This window comes from Numida meleagris, chromosome 2 (assembly GCF_002078875.1).
Source record: "Numida meleagris isolate 19003 breed g44 Domestic line chromosome 2, NumMel1.0, whole genome shotgun sequence".
Taxonomy (NCBI): Eukaryota; Metazoa; Chordata; class Aves; order Galliformes; family Numididae; genus Numida; species Numida meleagris.
This window is the reverse complement of record NC_034410.1, coordinates 143,148,738-143,165,817: the sequence shown is the minus strand read 5'-3', so window position 1 is coordinate 143,165,817 and position 17,080 is coordinate 143,148,738. Positions and strand designations below refer to the sequence as shown.

General features: G+C 43.8%; 1 protein-coding gene across 3 annotated transcripts in view; it reads left to right on the top strand.

Moving 5' to 3' along the window:
- TRAPPC9 (trafficking protein particle complex 9) overlaps positions 1-4,391 on the top strand; it is a 472,762-nt gene extending 468,371 nt beyond the window's left edge. For all 3 annotated transcript variants that reach the window (XM_021387135.1, XM_021387133.1, XM_021387134.1), the window contains one exon: positions 1,220-4,391. In XM_021387135.1, the coding sequence (XP_021242810.1) occupies positions 1,220-1,399 (180 nt within the window). In that variant the 3' untranslated portion in view covers positions 1,400-4,391. The remainder of the gene's footprint in view (positions 1-1,219) is intronic.

Below are 17,080 nucleotides of genomic sequence, written 5' to 3'. Positions count from 1 at the left end.
GCACAGTGCTTCTGGATATAATGCCAGAATTTCCTTTGTGGTTGGGCTTGGGTCTCAGCCTGGCTGACCAGTATTGTGTCACAGTCAATTGGAATCAGCTCTGGACTCTGTACTGTGATGGAGACTGAAGTGTTCGGGGATGACCAAAGAAAGCCCATTATCAATGAATATTCAAGTAAAAAGAAAATACATGGGCACGAGCCTACCTGGGAGAGTAGGGATGGCCCCAAATGATATCTTGAGAAATTATTCAGGGTCCAGAGAGCAGAATGGAACTGGTAGGATGGTCTTGATAGAGTGAAGTCCAGTACCGAAGAGCACCAGTTGCCATTTATTGGGTCTGGTCTGCTGGACTGACCTGGTGCCTTCACAATCATTCAAACGAATTACATCCAACGGTATAACTTCGTGTCAATTCAGTGTTTTGCATCTGCAGTAACTTTAATCTGGTTCTAGGCATTCTGAAAATGGATTTAACATCTTTTGGAAGCAGATGTTTATTCAAACTAAATAGTGATAGGTTTATGAAAGTTAAAAATTACTTGAGTGCCTTGCTGAAATGGTGGAGCAAGATACTGGTATTAAAGATATGGATCATAAATGGTTTGGTGATGAAGGGAGATATATAAATGTAGACACAGTGCAGTGTTTAATTTGGACAGGTGAAATCCCACTTTTGGGGGGATACGTCTTGCTAAGTTTATTTTGGTGAGAGTGAATATTAAAAATTCCCAATTAGAATTTGCAGTCAGATTGTGTCTGAATAATCAGCAGGGGTGAATTTAGTTATTGCTAAGTTGTTAAATGGTGTTTAACCATGCGTTTAGCAAGAGTTCACAGCCATGATTTAGACCTTTAATGTAGCTGTTGATGAATGCAGTCTAAGGGAAGATGCTCCTGATTATTCAGGACATTATGGGTGGCTTTTGCCTTAAACCAAATCTATTTTGAAATCAGTGACCACTGAAGGTCTTCTTGTTTGAGCTGTGCCACAGCATTGCTGCATGACTGAATAACACAGGATTTTAATTTCAGTGATCTCATTTTACCATTGCTAGAATAGGGACAATGTACTTCTTTTTGTGGGAAGATAATACTGAGATGTTTAATTTATGAATGTTTCTAGAGTGCTTTGAGAAGGAGCTACTGGCTTGCAAAGTGCAATTATTTTGTTTTGTTGCTTGTTTAATTTTACTAATTTTCATGTTTTCTGTTGCAGGTAAAGCCAACCAAAGACTCTGTGTACTTCGGAGCACTTCTTTTCCTCTACACAGGTGATTTCTATCTGAATATCAAATTCCATGAAGATAACTGCAGCAAGGAGCTGCCTCTCTCCTGGTTCTGCCTTCCTAGTGTCCACATCCGTGCTATGGAGCCTGTGGCTGAAGCTAATCCGTAAATGTGCTGTGTGCTATTTGATTAACAAGAATGTGCAGAAATGCTTGGCACATCCTCTGCTTGACCCCAGCTTGTTTCTATCCAACCCCAGGCCACAGTCCCTACTTTGGAGGAACAGCTGAATGCTTTATGGATTGGCTGATAGTCATTTGGGCAGCTGCTCTAGCTAATTTCAGAGAGAAGGACAGATTATAACTATGCTAGAGTTTTCCTCTGATTCCAAAAAATCTTTGAAACTGCTAATATATGCTTATACTTTCATACACTGAGATCAGTGGATTTGGGAGAGTCTTAAGTGCTAAATTTAAGAGGGTTGAACTTAACCGTGTGTTTGAAGGTCTCAGCTCCAACTTAAATAATCCCTTTTTAGCAATTCAACAAGAGTTGAAATTTCTGTATGAATTTTGTCCTGGCTTACACTGGATTTGCATTACCCTGGAGGTGTAGGTTCTATGTCAGAACAGTTCTCAGACTTGTTGTAGTTCACTTTTCTGCTGAGTGTTGGCTGTCTTTGGTGGTAAATAGGAGTAAAGATGCCTTTTCCTGTGCTACTGAAAGTAAAAATAGTAAACATGCCTCCAGTTATTCTGTTCCTCCCCTGAGCTGAGTGCCACTTGCTCCTGGTAGAGTCACTGCCTTTGCTTTGGTAGATCTATGAAGAAATGAGAAAAGGCAATGAGAAGCTAAACAGTTTGTCCTTGAGAAAGGAAATAAGCCAACTTTTGGGTTGCCTGGGGCATGCCTGTGAATTTGGGCTTTCACTGTTCTGTTTTATACAATCACAACTGATGGAAATGTTTTCAGACACTTAAAGAACCACCAAAATTAATCAGCTGGCCATTCTTATCACTCTGAATCAGTTTTTGCAAACTCATCTGATCTGTTTTTTGATGCTAGTAGACTGTGTTTGATTATGTGGTTGGGTTGGTTTTTTTTCCTTCTGTTGTTTATTTTATTGGAGATGGTAAGACTAATTATTAGGCAATTAAGGGCATGGAATTCCTGACCATAAACTAGCTGATGAGTATACTGAAAATTTAACCTGTTGTCTTTCAGAAAAATGTTTTTGTACAATGAAACCCGAACTTACACTGTGTAAAGCAGGGAGGTGTCTGATCTGTATGAATGAGTTTCAAACCTGTCTGAATCTTTCCTTAAATTTACAGCCTGTGGCTCTTCATGGTAGATTAGTTTCAGGGATGAATACACCAAGATGCAACAGCGGTGCTCAAATTAGCTCTATATGTGCTAAACCTACATGCACAACCCCTTTGCAATTTTTTTTGAGTAGACCTCATCCTAAAGTAGACCTGCCTAGCCTGGACCATCCTAGTCATGCTTGGATAGCTGCTCATTCTGGCTCTGCACTGTGCTCACTTGTACTTCTAATGTAACTGGTGTTTTCCTTAGGAACACAGCAGTGCTCAGAACTCAATTCATTGCATGTTTGCAGATGATTGTAATGTATTCATCCTCAATATTTTTTTTAAATTGAGGGAAGTATATAGCTCTAGCATGATAGCTGTATTTCCACTATATACAGGGTATTATCTCTACAACTGTATTGTGATAATGTTATCAGTGTTTTCTTCTGAGCTGTGTCTCTGTACACAGCTTTCACACAGAGGAAGTCTTCAGACTTAACATGTTGGAAATCAGAGACCGACAGAAGATTTACTAGTGGTGATGTACTGCTCTGTCAGCTGCCAGCACACAATGTCCACTAACAGAGCTCTTCCTTTGATTGCACAGTGGCTCTGGGCCAGAGACACCCTTGGAAAGAGGGTCAAAGGCAGCCAAGCTGGGCATGTGTTTGTGTTGGTGGAGGTTGGTTGACTAGTTCTGTGCCATAAGGCTGAACTCCCTGTCACTACATAGGCATATATACAGAAAAATAACATCCCAGGAGATCAGGAATTAAATGAGTTAATCTTTTCCGTAAAAGCTTGCTTTTGACATGTGTCTCTCTGCTATGTTACACAACACTGTTGCAGCAAACTCCAAATTGGGTTTCATTCAGAATTCCCAGCAGGTAATCTGCAGATGCTAGGAATACAGCTACGACTATGTAGGGACCACATTGCATTTGAAACAAAAATATTGTGAAGCAGATGCTGTTGCAGTCAGGGTGCTTCAGCTTACCCAGCAAGTGATCATTTCCCAGTATGTTTTTGAGAGTGTTCTCTAAGAACAGTGGGTATTGCTCCTGTGAAGCCTGTACTGAAGTGCAACACTCCTCTGCCCTTTATACAAAGGGGATGATCCCCAGCCCACTGAAGCTGCTGGAATGGAAACAGGTTTTATTATAGCAAAAGATAGCTGCATATTTCCTGGATTTCCAATATGCCATTATAAATCTGCCATTTGTGCTCGTAAATACGTGTTTTATGAGTGAGCTGACCCTTAATGGTGTATCTGTTCATTATATAGTTCTCCACTCTGTCCCTTGTCAACTTTGATGCTTAGTTGCTTTTGGCATTTATGATACCTTTCCCAATTTCCTTACACTTCTACTTGTCTTGGTGAGAGAGATGAAACGCAAGAAATTCTTCCTTCTGGGGATCATTTGTGACTTGACCAGAAGTTAGTGTCAGGGTAATTTGGAGAAGTGAGAAGGGAAGGCACTTGAAATGAGAATATTGCTTTTGGTTTTCTTTTTAATGGAAGCTTTCATTGGAATTGCTGTCAGGATCAGTCCTTGCAGTGGCTTGAATAAAGGATGATACTTTCCTGATCTGCTCTCCTTTTCTGGAATGGAAAATTTGTTTTTCTTCCTTCAAACCACCTAGGTATTACTTTGAACATGATGAGCTAAACTGCATTGATACACACAGCTGTAAATCTGGTATGATCCCACTTGGTTGAATTAAATCATTCCTAATTTAAATCACCCTTGCTGAGAGCAGAAGTTGGTCCAATATGTGAATGCACTGGAGAAACATAAGTTGTGTAAATCTAAGTATCTGAATAAATACTTGTGTTATTTACATCTCTGCCTATCTCTTCTGTCTGTACTTCTTGATAGTGTTATGTGTCTTTACTCGTAATAATAATGTATCCCTCAATGCTGCATTCTGTCTCTGAAAGGAGAATGTATTTGATGGTGGAATTGAAACTTCAGCTTCAAACTTCCTCTTCCTAGATTAATCCAGAGGTGATGAAAGATGTATGCTTCATAGAGTGGCTCCTGTGTCAGTCTCCATTAATTATCAGCTGAGGGGAAAGAGGCGCATCATGTGAAAGGTGACTTAGGCCTCAGTATCCTTTCCATCCTCCACAGAAACAGTTCAAAGGCAGGAAGGAGGATCAGCTCTTGAGGTACGATTGGGAAGACTGGTTGGAAAATCCTTCCAAGGCAGTATGTTCTCACTGTATACCTACACCAGACACAGTAAAGAACCTTTAAAGCATAAATCATAGAAACATAGAATATTAAGGTTGGAAAAGACCGCTAACATCGTGTAGTTCAAACATCAACCAATGCCCACCATACCCACTAACCATGTCCCTCAGAGCCACATCTACACGTTTCTTGAACACCTCCAGGGACGATGACTCCACCACCCCTTGGGCAGCCTGTGCCAATGCATGAGCACTCTTTCTGATAGAAAACTTTTCCTAATATCCAACCTGAAACTCTCCTGGCTCAACTTGAGTCCATTACCTCTCATCCTATTGCTAGATACCTGGGAAAAGAGAGTTGTAGAGACCAATAAGGTCCCCTGAGCCTCCTCTTCTCCAGACTAAACAATCCCAGTTCCCTGGGATTCGTGTGGACAGAGGCCTTGGGAAATGCCTTTATGCCCAAAGGCTGTGCCCAGTAGCTGTATATTAGAGGAGAGACAGTGCTTCTCCTCCTGTGTGCAGTTGTACTTCCAGGTGTTCCTTTTCCTAGGGTGTTGCCAACATGGGCTGCGTGCACATCCTCTTCTGGCTCTCCATCTCTGCACCCACAACAAACCTCCTCACGATCTGCTCAGCAATTACTTGCCATAGGGTCAGGCATATGTTAACAAGGAGGGAACACAGCTAAGAGGGAGTGCTGGATCCTCTGAAGAGAATTCATTTCAGCCTCATGTTCTTGGATACCATGACTGGCTGATCTTAGCCTCTTTTCAGCATGTAGTCAGTTTGAACAAAACAACATAGACACTGCCAGAAAGAAACCAGGCCAGCTATTGAAATAGTTTAACAACAAGCATCTTGTTAATGGATATGAGGATGTCTTCACTAATCTGTGTCAGAAACAAGGCTCTTCTGCTATCCAGTCTGCCCATGTTCTTACAGAGTGGGCTAGGCCTATGGCTGAAGCCCTGCCGTGCTAACAGCAGTTTGTGTAGGCATCTGCCCACCACCTCCTTCCCCAGCAGCTTGCATCCAAGGCACAAATGCCATGATACCACCCTTCAGGAGAAACTTCTGTGAGGATTTAGGCTAGGGCTGTTGGATCTTGAGGCTATGGGGAGTTAAGCTGAGTTCTATATCACCCTCCACAGGAGCCTGTTTTGGACACATTTCTAATCCAGGATGCCATTCACGCTGCTTTTCTATCAGGTGCATGGTCATAGACCCTGGTTAAAGGTTTTCTGCTCCTCCCCATCCTGTTGCCACGTTCACCTCTGCCTAGCTGTGCCAGACTGAACCCATGAAATCACTTGGGTTGAAAAGTGGTATTGTAGTATGTGGGTACGCGTGTAGGGGTTATTGATGTGCAACTTCATCACTGCACAGACTGTTGAAGTCTACAGGGGCACAGCATCCCTCACAGACACATGGCAAGTGCTCTTTGGGGCAGCAAAGAGGTGAAGAAGGAGTGGGAGGGTGGAAATTTCAGGGAGAATTGGTGGAGGGCTGCAGGCATGGGCAGCTCCACGAGGTGCCCAAAGTTTGCTGAGACGAATCAAGGCCAAACAGATTACATAACTGGCGCAACATTAAAAATAGGTTAGGCTGTATATTAAGATTTCATTTATAAATTGTTTATAAAGCGTTCATGAATGTTAGATGTGGTAAGCACATTATGCACACAAATACTTCATGTTCTGGCGTTATCGATGGCTGTACATAGGGCAGCGTAAGTATTATAGATGGATAAGTCACTGCTTTAGAGACCAGCAGTTCAATAGCAATATACAATAAATGATTCATCAATCACTTAAACACGTATTAAGCATTTATGTGTTCTTTATAAATTGAACCTTAATACGAAGTGTGACCTTAAGAGGTGTCAAGCAGGGAACTTTTCCCCTTTCATCATCTTTTTTTCATCCTAAAAAAAATAAAACTTCCCAGAACACCCTTTTAATAATGATCATGCTTTCTCCGACCTCTGCCTCAAAACAGGTCAGCAGCTCCTGGAAATTACAGAAGGGTTCAGTGGAATGAATGCAAGGTTTGTATGTGCTCCTCTCTGCCTGCAGTCATGCTTGGTGTAGTCTTGGGGGATCAGGCCCTAAGGTTGTCACTGGGACAGCATCTGGTCTTGCTCAGTTGGGTGTCTGCAGATCCCTGGAGTAAGCACAAGAGCAAAGGTAATGTGAGTCTAAGAGCAGAGTAGAAGAGCTGTGAAATGAGACTTGGGCAAGATAATTTAGTTCATGAAAATAAACCCTGCAGCCAGCTGTGTACGTACTTGCTTGCATGGCAGATGCCACCATTGCAGACCCCATGGACAAAGAAAGCAGTTTGGGCAAGAGGTTTCACTTTCCCTGGCATGGCATCTGTAATGTAAATAGCAGCCTGGAGGAAACTGTAAAGGTGTTAAGTCCCATCACATCTCTTGCTCACTTGGACTGCTGAGCACCAGAAGACCTTTCCTACTATTGGTGGAGAGAGGAGCTGCTCCTGCCTTTCCACACCTGGCTACAGTCCTGGCCAGGGCTGTATCATTAAAAGTCTCTTCAGGTGGGCATTGCAGGGACCTGACCTGGGGCTGTGGTGCTTGCACTGCATGCAGATATTGACATCTTCTATATGGTGTCAGAATTAAGTCCTGGGATAACGAGCTTTTAAATTTAGCACAAAAAATCTGACAAAATGTGAGCAAATCACAAAATCATTGAATCATTAAGGTTTGAAAAGACCACTAAGATCATCTAGTCCAACCATCAATCCATCATCACCAAGCCCACTAAATCACATCCCTCACTGAGACATCTACGTGTTACCTTCAGGGACAGTGAGTGACTCCACCGCCCCCCTGGGCAATCTGTTCCAATATCTCACCACTCCTCCTGAGAAGAAATCCAACCTGAACCTCTCCTGTGCTTTGGGATATTTTTTTTCTACAGAAATATTGAGTAAATCTACCAGATTTTCCCTTCTGTGTAGCTCTCTAAATGTTCCTGCTGTTGGTTACAATATAAAATTGTGTCCTCTAGAGCTTGTAGTTTGTTCATAGTGAAGGCTTGGAGTCACACAAGTTCTGTTGGAAGAAACAGCAGGCATGATCAGTGATGCTACTAGTTTATAGTTAGTGTTATTTAATTTGTAGTGTTACTAATTTCTATTGAGTGTCATTTAAAACCACTGGATATAAACAGGAGGCACACAATGGGCACTCACCTGTGCTTCACGGGATGTCCACTGAGAGAGAAGCTCTGCAAGGAAGAAATCCAGCCATGGCTATAAAGAGAGGCCAAGACGACCAGCTCGGATGGAGACACTACCTATAAGTAAGATGTGAGACATACCCCTGCCCTTCAGCACTGCTGTGCTACAAATAACTACTTACGCCCAGTATTTTTCCTTCTGTCTGTGTCCATCATCAGCCAGGTGTGCAGTGACCTTCCAGGCATCATGCAGCATGTCAGTGAGGAGCCACATGATGGGGAAATACAGCTCTCCTGGGGCCAACCGGTGTGAAATGTCCAGGGGAAGGGGACATTTCACGTGCTGCAGCTTTATGTTGGCTTTGTGCATATCTGCTCCGATGAGCCACCTCACATGAGAGGTGCTGAGCTGTGACCGATTGGCCATGGTCATATTTTCCCTCTCTCTTTCCTCACACACTGTAGATAAGGTGGCTGTGTTTTGGCAGCTGGGAGGCAATGCTCTATCTGTTTGCACATATAGGACGCTAATGGAAATGTGCCACCCATCAGCCTGGCTGGGTTTGACTTGTGTCTGCTCCCTGTGCAACATCAGCTGGTTCCTGAGATAGCAGTGTGCAGAGCAGCTGTTTGCAACGACCCCAGGTACAGACTGAGGACTGCACAAATGTCAGTGCTCAAAACACCAAAAGCCGCAGTGTTAGCTCTGCTTAACACTGTTGCTGCTCGATGCTCTATTGTGAAGCTCCTTTTTCCCCTACTCTTTAGTTTCAGTGACTTTTTTTTCTTCTTTTCTGATGTTACACTTGTTTATTTTGTTATCCATCACTCTTCTTTGTGTGGTTTTTCTGCAGCTAAACCATACCATTTTGTTGCCGTTGACCTAGCCATCAGCTGCTGGGTTTGGAGCAGTCAGAGAGAATCCCAGACTCTGTGCTACGGATGAATTCCTCATCCCCATTTTCAGCTCACCCACAGCTCGTCCACCCATCCTTGCTCTGCCACAAGGTGCAGGCACTGGAACAGACTGCCCAGGGAGATGGTGGTGTCACCATCCCTGGAGGTGTTCAAGAAACATGGAGATGTAGCACTGAGGGACGTGGTTTAGTTGGCGTGTTGTGATGGGTTGATAGTTGGACTAGATGTTCTTAGCGGTCTTTTCCAACCTTTATGATTCCATATAAGGCAAAAAGAGCCCTGCCTCACTGGGCTCCCCCTTCAGTCCTGGCACATCTGGTTTGAATTAGCCCATAATACTGCTGTCTTCTCTTCCCTAATTTTACCAGCTCCTGGCCAACATGCAGACGAGGCTTTGGCTTCTAAATCTCCTTTCTTCTCCCTTCTCTCCAAGGCTTGTGTACTCCAAGGTGCACTGGGGAGCAGAGAGGAAGCAAGGAGATTTAGTATCACCTTACTGTCTCCTGCAGAATCCTTGTTTTGTTGCTTAGTGACAACATCTCTGTAAGCCGTCCCAGCGCTGCATGTGAAATTCTGAATGTGAAGCGCTGCCGTGCGGTAAGAAGTGTCAGTGAATGCCACATCTCCTCGCTCCTCTCCGAGATGCTGGAGGGTGCAGCAGGTACCTTCACCCCAGGATGGCTAGGGCCCTCCTGCTGCTCCTAGCACTTTGTTGAAGCAGTGGTGGTGGTCACAGTCTCTCTGCTGTATCTGGGACATCTCAAATGCCCCCGTATTGCTGGTGTAAAGTGGGAGGGATCGTGAGGCAGGTTCAGACAGCACAGGAGGACAGTGTCCCTCAAGCCTCTCCAAGGAGGGCATGGTGACCTTTGTCCAGGTGCAGACTGCCTCAGTTAGCTCAACCCAAAGTTTATTCATACTCCACAATATTTCCCAGGAGGAAACATTTCAGCAGCTCTATTTCTCACTTCCATCTGAAGATACAAATGTTTTGAAGCCTCCATCTTGGTGATAATAGACATAAAGAGAGGAAGCTCTGGAGCCTGGAATATCTCAACCTTATGGTGACAGGTACAGTGCGTAACAACCCGAAAGATTTGAGCAAGACAGGACACCACCCAGCCATGCATCCTTCCCTTACCTTGTGCACTCTGTGCCTGTGCTCAGGAGTGGATCCAACAGAAACAAATCCCTACCCAAAACCAATCCATGCAGATTGGCAATAATAGATGAACTGCAATCAGACTGACCCTCTGCAAGCAGTAAGTGGAGAGGGGTTTCCTTGCTTTCCCAGCATCTCACCTCTGGTAGGAGCAATTAGTGGCTACTCATTTGCCAGTAAAACAAAGCAAAGCTGGATGACATGGATCTGATCTCTGCTTTGTGACCCACTTTGATGCCAGTGGCTGGATGTGCAAGGTAAAAACACCAAAACCACAAGAGTGGCAAAAGCCTTTGCTGCATCAGAGAGAACTGCTCAAGAATGAATGCCTGATTCAATCAAAGTGAAGTGGCTGCTCTATTGAAAATACATATTCCATGGGCTGTTTGCGACTGAAAATACACCAAATACATTTTGGATGGTCTGCCTTGCTAGTAGACTGCTGAATCGACTTTGGAGACTGAAGTGGTTGCAGCAGCCTTGGCTACACCAACACAATATTCCATTTTTGTCATGTTTGATAGAGTTTTGTACGAGGCAGCACACTCTCAGCTGAAAGCTGCATTGCTATTCCTGTAACAAAAGAAAGACCTCCTCTTGCTTTAGGTGAAGTCTCCATTTGCATTAAGAATGCCCAAGGGACATAGAGACACAACCATGCTTTATCCAAGGGATGTATTGAGCAGGGTTTCATGTAAGCGCTGGCTCATCTATCTTGGAAAAAATATCCAAGCCAGAGCTGTAGCAACACAGTCTTTTTTTTCTGCCACATTGGGCAGCAAACCCGCACCTGCAATGGTGCACAGGAGGGCTGTAACAGCAAGAACATGCCTTCGGAATGGATTTAGAGATAACAAGAAATCATCTTAATGCGACTGTTGAACGTACAAGGGATCCAGTAATAGTTATCACAGGTACACTTTCATTAACTCCCTTTAATTTAAAAGCTCAGTGTTTGCAGCAATCTTTTACAGGGAGAAAGAAGTCAAATCAAATCATAAAAATATACACCTTGCTGAAGTGCTGTGTGCAGTTCAGCCGGAGACCTTGTGATGACCATCCCTATGGCTCTGCTCCCTTCAGTAGCCCAGATAGGGAGAGGGACCTGGGGAAAGGGAGTGGGGAGAGACAGTGCAGGGACTGGCACATACTGGCCAAGCAGAGCCTGGGTAGCCATTAGATGAGCCACCAGCTGTCACCTCAGCCATCAGGGCCTACTTCTGGCACTTCTTCCTGTGCAAAATGTATGCTGTGAGCAGCCCTTTGTGCACTCAAAATGGCACCATTTGGTTAATGGTTGAGGTGTCCTAAAATACCCTGTGTCATCCATTACCCCTTTATCTCTTTACAGCAGGGACCCACACTCATTGCCTGCAAATGGCTTGGGTGGGACCTTTGCAGCAGCAAAGCCCCTGCTGTGTCACCAGGGCTGCAGCCTGATCTCATGTTTGCTGTAATAACATCCTCCACCCAGGAATAACCCATATTCCTATCTAGTGAGGGAAAAAAATAAAGAAAATAGAGGGCTTAATACCAACCCTGATATAGTCCCTTGACAAAAAACTAAATTATATTATTAGGATGCAGTGTGACTCTCCTGAGAGGTAACAAACCAGCTGACCTACCCAATACATTGGCCACCCAAATTATAGAAAGATACAACCGTAGAATCATCAAAGTTGGAAAAGACCACAAAGATCATCTAGTCCAACTGTCTACCTACCACCAGTATTGCCCACTAAACCATGTCCCTAAGTACTACATCTACCCTTTCCTTAAACACCTCCAGGGACGGTGACTCCACTCTCCCCCTGGGCAGCCTGTTCCAATGTCTCACCACTATTTCTGTGAATAAATTCTTACTAATATCCAACATGTTGTATGCAATATGCATACAACAGAAATCAGGGGTTTCAAACAAAAGCCAATAGCTTATGAAACTTGTTATTGCTGAGCTGGAGGAGACAAACCAGTGCTTCAAAATGACCCTTTTTGCTCCACCTCCCAACCTGGGCTGTTCTAAGGTTACCTCAAATGCTTGCAACAAGAAGAGCAGCCCACCCAAATACATGTTGGTTGGCTTTGCAACAGCTTGCTAAGCTCTACTAGTTTTTCTGTGAGTTGTTCAGCTTTAAGAAAGCCTTTGAACATGTGCAGGCAATTTCAGAGGACAAATGCCAGGAAGGCCGTAGGAAATTTCAGTGCAGTGATGGAGAGTTCTGGTAGCTGCAGTAGGAAATGCCCTTATTTGCGGAAGCAGGATGAGGGGTGGGGACACAGAAAGGAAAAATAGTTCAGTTCAGGAAAGGTTTATTAAAGGAAAATCACTGAACCACTAGATGCTATCAGTGTTGTGAATCACATACAGTTCCAGCTCAGCTTCAGAGGAGCATCCATAGTGTTGGTCTCTGTAGCACGCTGCTCTACAGGGGCAATTGGGAGTTTTAGGGCTAGAAGTGCCATAGCTGCAATGCTTAACATATCCCCTCAGCTGGTGGCTGAAGTTGTACGTATGAGTGCATATATGAGAGTCTTCTGGATGCTTTCTTTACGGGGTATACTGAGCATCTTCTTGCCTAGGGCTGGTCTTTGCATCATCCCGACTCAAGAAAAAGCTCACACCACTTGTGGAATGGGAAATATGGGATAAGAGGCTTCTCTGAACAAGGGATAGCTGAGATCTCCTCTTCCTGAAGAGGAAAATCTGAGATGAAATGAAGAAGTATATTGTTTTGCAGGCAGGTAAGGGTAAGGACTCAACATCAATGAAGGATTGATAGGTGAAGAAAATATTTAATGCTAAAAACAGTGTCTGGAGAAAAGATTTGGCAAGGAAAACTGGATCACAAGCTGAATCCCTTCGTGCTGCATAAAATAAAGATCCGCACAGCCAGTTTGGGCTTTACTTCAGCCCTGAAGGAAAAGCTGGTGGCCACATGCTGGAGCCTTCCCAGGGCTACTCTAGGCACGTCAGGACACTGCTATCTCCTCTCCAACTTTTGCATTATTTATTCACCTATACTTTCTGGTTTGTTCATAGTGTTTTTTAGCTCCACCCACCATCTGGAGTGACACACCCCCTTTGCAAGTGGGCACCAGGACCTCTAGGACTGCTGGGGAAATGGTGCAAAGAATCTTTGTGGCCCTCCACTGCATTCTTCTAGGAGACCCATGTCTTTTTTGAACTGGGGAGCCCAGAACTGGACACAGGATTCCAGATGGGGCCTCACTAGGGCAGAGTAGATGGGGAGGATGCTCTTTTTAACAAGGAACAATGACAAGACCTTACAGGACTGCAGCTTCCTGAATGATTGTTGTAGCACCAGAGCTACCAGAAACTCCTGTTAATTGCTCTAACTGAAGGTTCATGAGCTTGCAAACACCAATGGCTCCCTGCACGAGAGCCAGGGGATGCTTGTCCTTGTGCGAGGGGCATCTGGAAAGGGATTTTTTGCCTCAGGAAGCTGTATATGATCTCTTTGCCATGCACTGCAGAGCTGAGGCGCGCACCTCTCAGCTGGATGAGTCACACCTGTATGCTGCTTTCCAACACAAGCCACTACATACATACAAATGTTCTTGGGTGTTTTTGGCAAGCAGCTTCATCCCGGTACCCCCCTGCACCTCCCCTTAGCTACAGCACTTCGTGTAACTGAGAAATATGGCATATTTATCCCATACCTCAGACCGTCTCTATGCTCTTTCACTGTACCTTGGAAACCAAACTTCTATTCTTGCCAACAAATCACTTTCAGACTAACGGGGGAGTGTGTGGTAGCTTGGATTTCTTTCTTTTTTTTTTTTTTTAATTTTTTAAAAGAATTTTTTTGCAATCTAAGAAAAGAACTGAGGATCTATTTTTAAAGATTATACCCCCCCTCCACCCACTGTGCTTCAACGACTGAACACTTTGGCTTGCATGAGGATATTAGTAAAGCAGTCACAATCTGTAGGGTGCACTTAAAACTACGTTGCATAATGGGACAAGCACTAAGCATAACGCTACAAAATGCAATGGAAGCTGGAATCTTCTGCGGTATGTGAATTAAGAAGTGGTATCTCTGGCCATTCACTCAAAGGTGTTTAGGGAGCTGGCATACGTGATTGTCAAGCCACTTTCCACCATCTATCAGCAGTCTTGTCAAGCAGAGAGCTGAGAGGTCCCAGATGACTGGAGACTTGCTAATGTGATGCCCATCTGCAAGGTGGGTTATATGGAGGATCCAGGGAACTACAGCCCTCAGTGCCAGGGAAGATTATGGAACAGATCATTTTGAGAGAGATCACAAGGCATGTGTGGGACAACCACGGGCCCAGGCCCAGCTGGCATTGGTTCCATGAAAGACATGTCCTGCCTGCCCAACCTCATCTCCTTGAATGGCCAGGTGACCCACTTGTTGAATGAGGGAAAAGCTGTTGACAGTCTACATAGACTTTGGCAAAGCCTTTTACACTGTCTGCCATGGTATTCTCCTGGAGAAGCTGGCAGCCTGTGGTATGGACAGGTACATGCTTTACTGGGTAAAGAACTGGCTGAAGGGCCAGGCCCAGAGAGTGGTGGTGAATGGAGTTAAATCCAGCTGGCTACTGGTCACTGGTGGTGTTCGCCAGAGGTCAGTATTGGGGCCAGCCCTGTTTAATAACTTTACTGATGATTTGGATGAGGGGATTGAGTGTACCCTTAATAAGTTTGCAGATGACAGCAAGTTGGGGGGAAGTGTTGATCTGCCTGAGCGTAGGAAGGCCCATCAGAGGGACTGGCAGGAGCAGGGAGGTGATCATCCCCTGTGCTCAGCTCTAGTGAGGCTGCACTTCAAGTACTGTATTCTGTTTTTGACCCCTCACTGCAAGAGTGACATTGAGGCCCTGGAGAGTGTACAGAGAAGGGCAATGAAGCTGGTGAAGTGTCTGGAGTACAAGTCTTAGGCCTTACAGGGAGCAGCAGAGTGAACTGGAATTGTTTAGTGTGGAGAAGAGGAGGATCAGGGGAGACCTTATCACTCCCTACAATTCCCTGAAAGGAGGTAGTAATGAGGTGGGGGTTGGCCTCTTCTCCTGGATAACTAGTGATAGTACTAGAGGGAATGGCCTCAAGTTGCACCAGAGGAGGTTCAAGTTGGATATTAGGAAGAATTTCTTCTCAGAAAGGGTAGTGAGGCATTGGAACAGGTTTCCCAGGGAGGTGTGGTGTCACCGTCCTTGGAGGTGTTTAAAGAAAGGGCAGACATGGCACTGAGGGATATGATTTAGTGGGCATGGTGGTGATGAGATGATGGTCGGATTCGATGATCTTAGTGTTTTTTTCCAACCTAAATGATTCTATGAATCTATGGTTAATGATCAGTAAGTAGTCTGAAATAACCCAATCCCTTACCTTCCCTTTTTTGTCTTCCCAAATTTAAATCCATCAGTCTCATGGGTATGTTAGAGCATAGTTAATTGAATATTTCACAGGAAGTGCAACTACTTAAACAGTCTCTCTCTTTCTCCTCCTTGATACATTTTGATTTTCAAAGCAACCAATAAATACAGTAATGGCAATCATATGCCTGTAAGATAATTTGAAAAGTGCATTTTTATCATTAGAGTCTGGGGGAACTGCATTTGCTCTAGTCAAATCCTACAAGACTTCAGTGAGGATAATGACTTGAAAATGTTGTTATTAGTAGCATTGTAAACTCAATTCTGAAATCTGCAGTGTTAACAAATTAGATGTAAGAAAAAAATTCCATTTGATGCTGTTGAAGGCTACTGCATTCAAGTGAAAATATAGCACTTTCTTGATTCTATCAAAAGTCCTTGGGAATCAGCCACCCACCCGAGGTGTACTGAGTGATTAATGCTGGTCGTGTGCTATTTATCCCTCAAAATGTAATCACAAGCTGATTATTTTGTTGAACACATTTTTGGTGATTTGATTAAGAAGCTGCATGGACTTAACAGATTCAAAAGAAAACACATGGAAGAGGAGTTGGAAGACAAAGGTTGCCACTAGGTAAGGATGTTATTGGGGCCTTCGTATAACCAAATATCTCTGATTAAGATCCAGCTTTTGCAGTGCTTTAGGCTCCTGTGTGTTTTCATCCATCTTACAAAATGTAGGCTAAGCTGATGAAGGTAGATGGGGGGTTATGGCCTTATTCTGCAGCCTTTTGTGTAGTTGGAAGAAATAGCATTTCAAGCCTACAGAACATATAGGGGAGAAAAAAAGTGAAGATTGTTTAAAATTTAAAGAAGAAAGTTGTTTATATTCAACTCAGCTAACCTCTTTGAACAACTGCTCCTTACCTCTGGCTCTCATCACACAAACCAAACAGGAACTCTTGGGTAATAATAATAATAACAAAATAAAGATTATGTGGTTCTTTACATTAGCATATGATGAAGTGCACTGAAAAACAAGCATGTGAGACTCTCTGCTACTGAGGTTGGGGGAGAAAGGCACAGAAGAAGATCTTCCTTTTGATGGGCATGCAGCCACAGCACCACCCAGTCCTGGGATGGATGCACTCTAGCCCACTGGATTCTGATTTCCCAAACTAATCTGTGCCGGCCTACAAGAGGGTCAAAGCTATCTGTTTAGTTGGGACAAGGTGATAAAAGCAAGTTGTTTCCTCCTTCAGTAGCTTTTTGTCTTCCTTCTTGCTTTATTTCTTGTTTGGGTTTTTTTTTTTTGGTGTTTTTGTGGGTCTGTGTTTTTTTTTTTTTTTCCAAAGAGATGAGATGTGGCAAAAATAAATGAGATGACCTCTCTGGCAAGTGTTAAATATCAAAGTCTAGAGAGATAGCCTTGTATGAATCAGGAGGTGGGTCAGAGTCAGCCACAGAAAAGCCATGAGGCTTATGTCTGAAAATCTACTGGCCTTATGCTGGCAATTGCAGGAAGCAGAAGAGAAGACTGTGCCTGCTTGTGAATTCAAAACAGTTGATGTGAGAATGGAAGCTTATCCTAATTAACTCAATGAAAGCAAATTCAATTTGTCTGGCAACATGTGCATGTTGGATTCAGTTTGGCTAATAATGGTTTGAGTTTAACCCTGTTAAGAAAAGA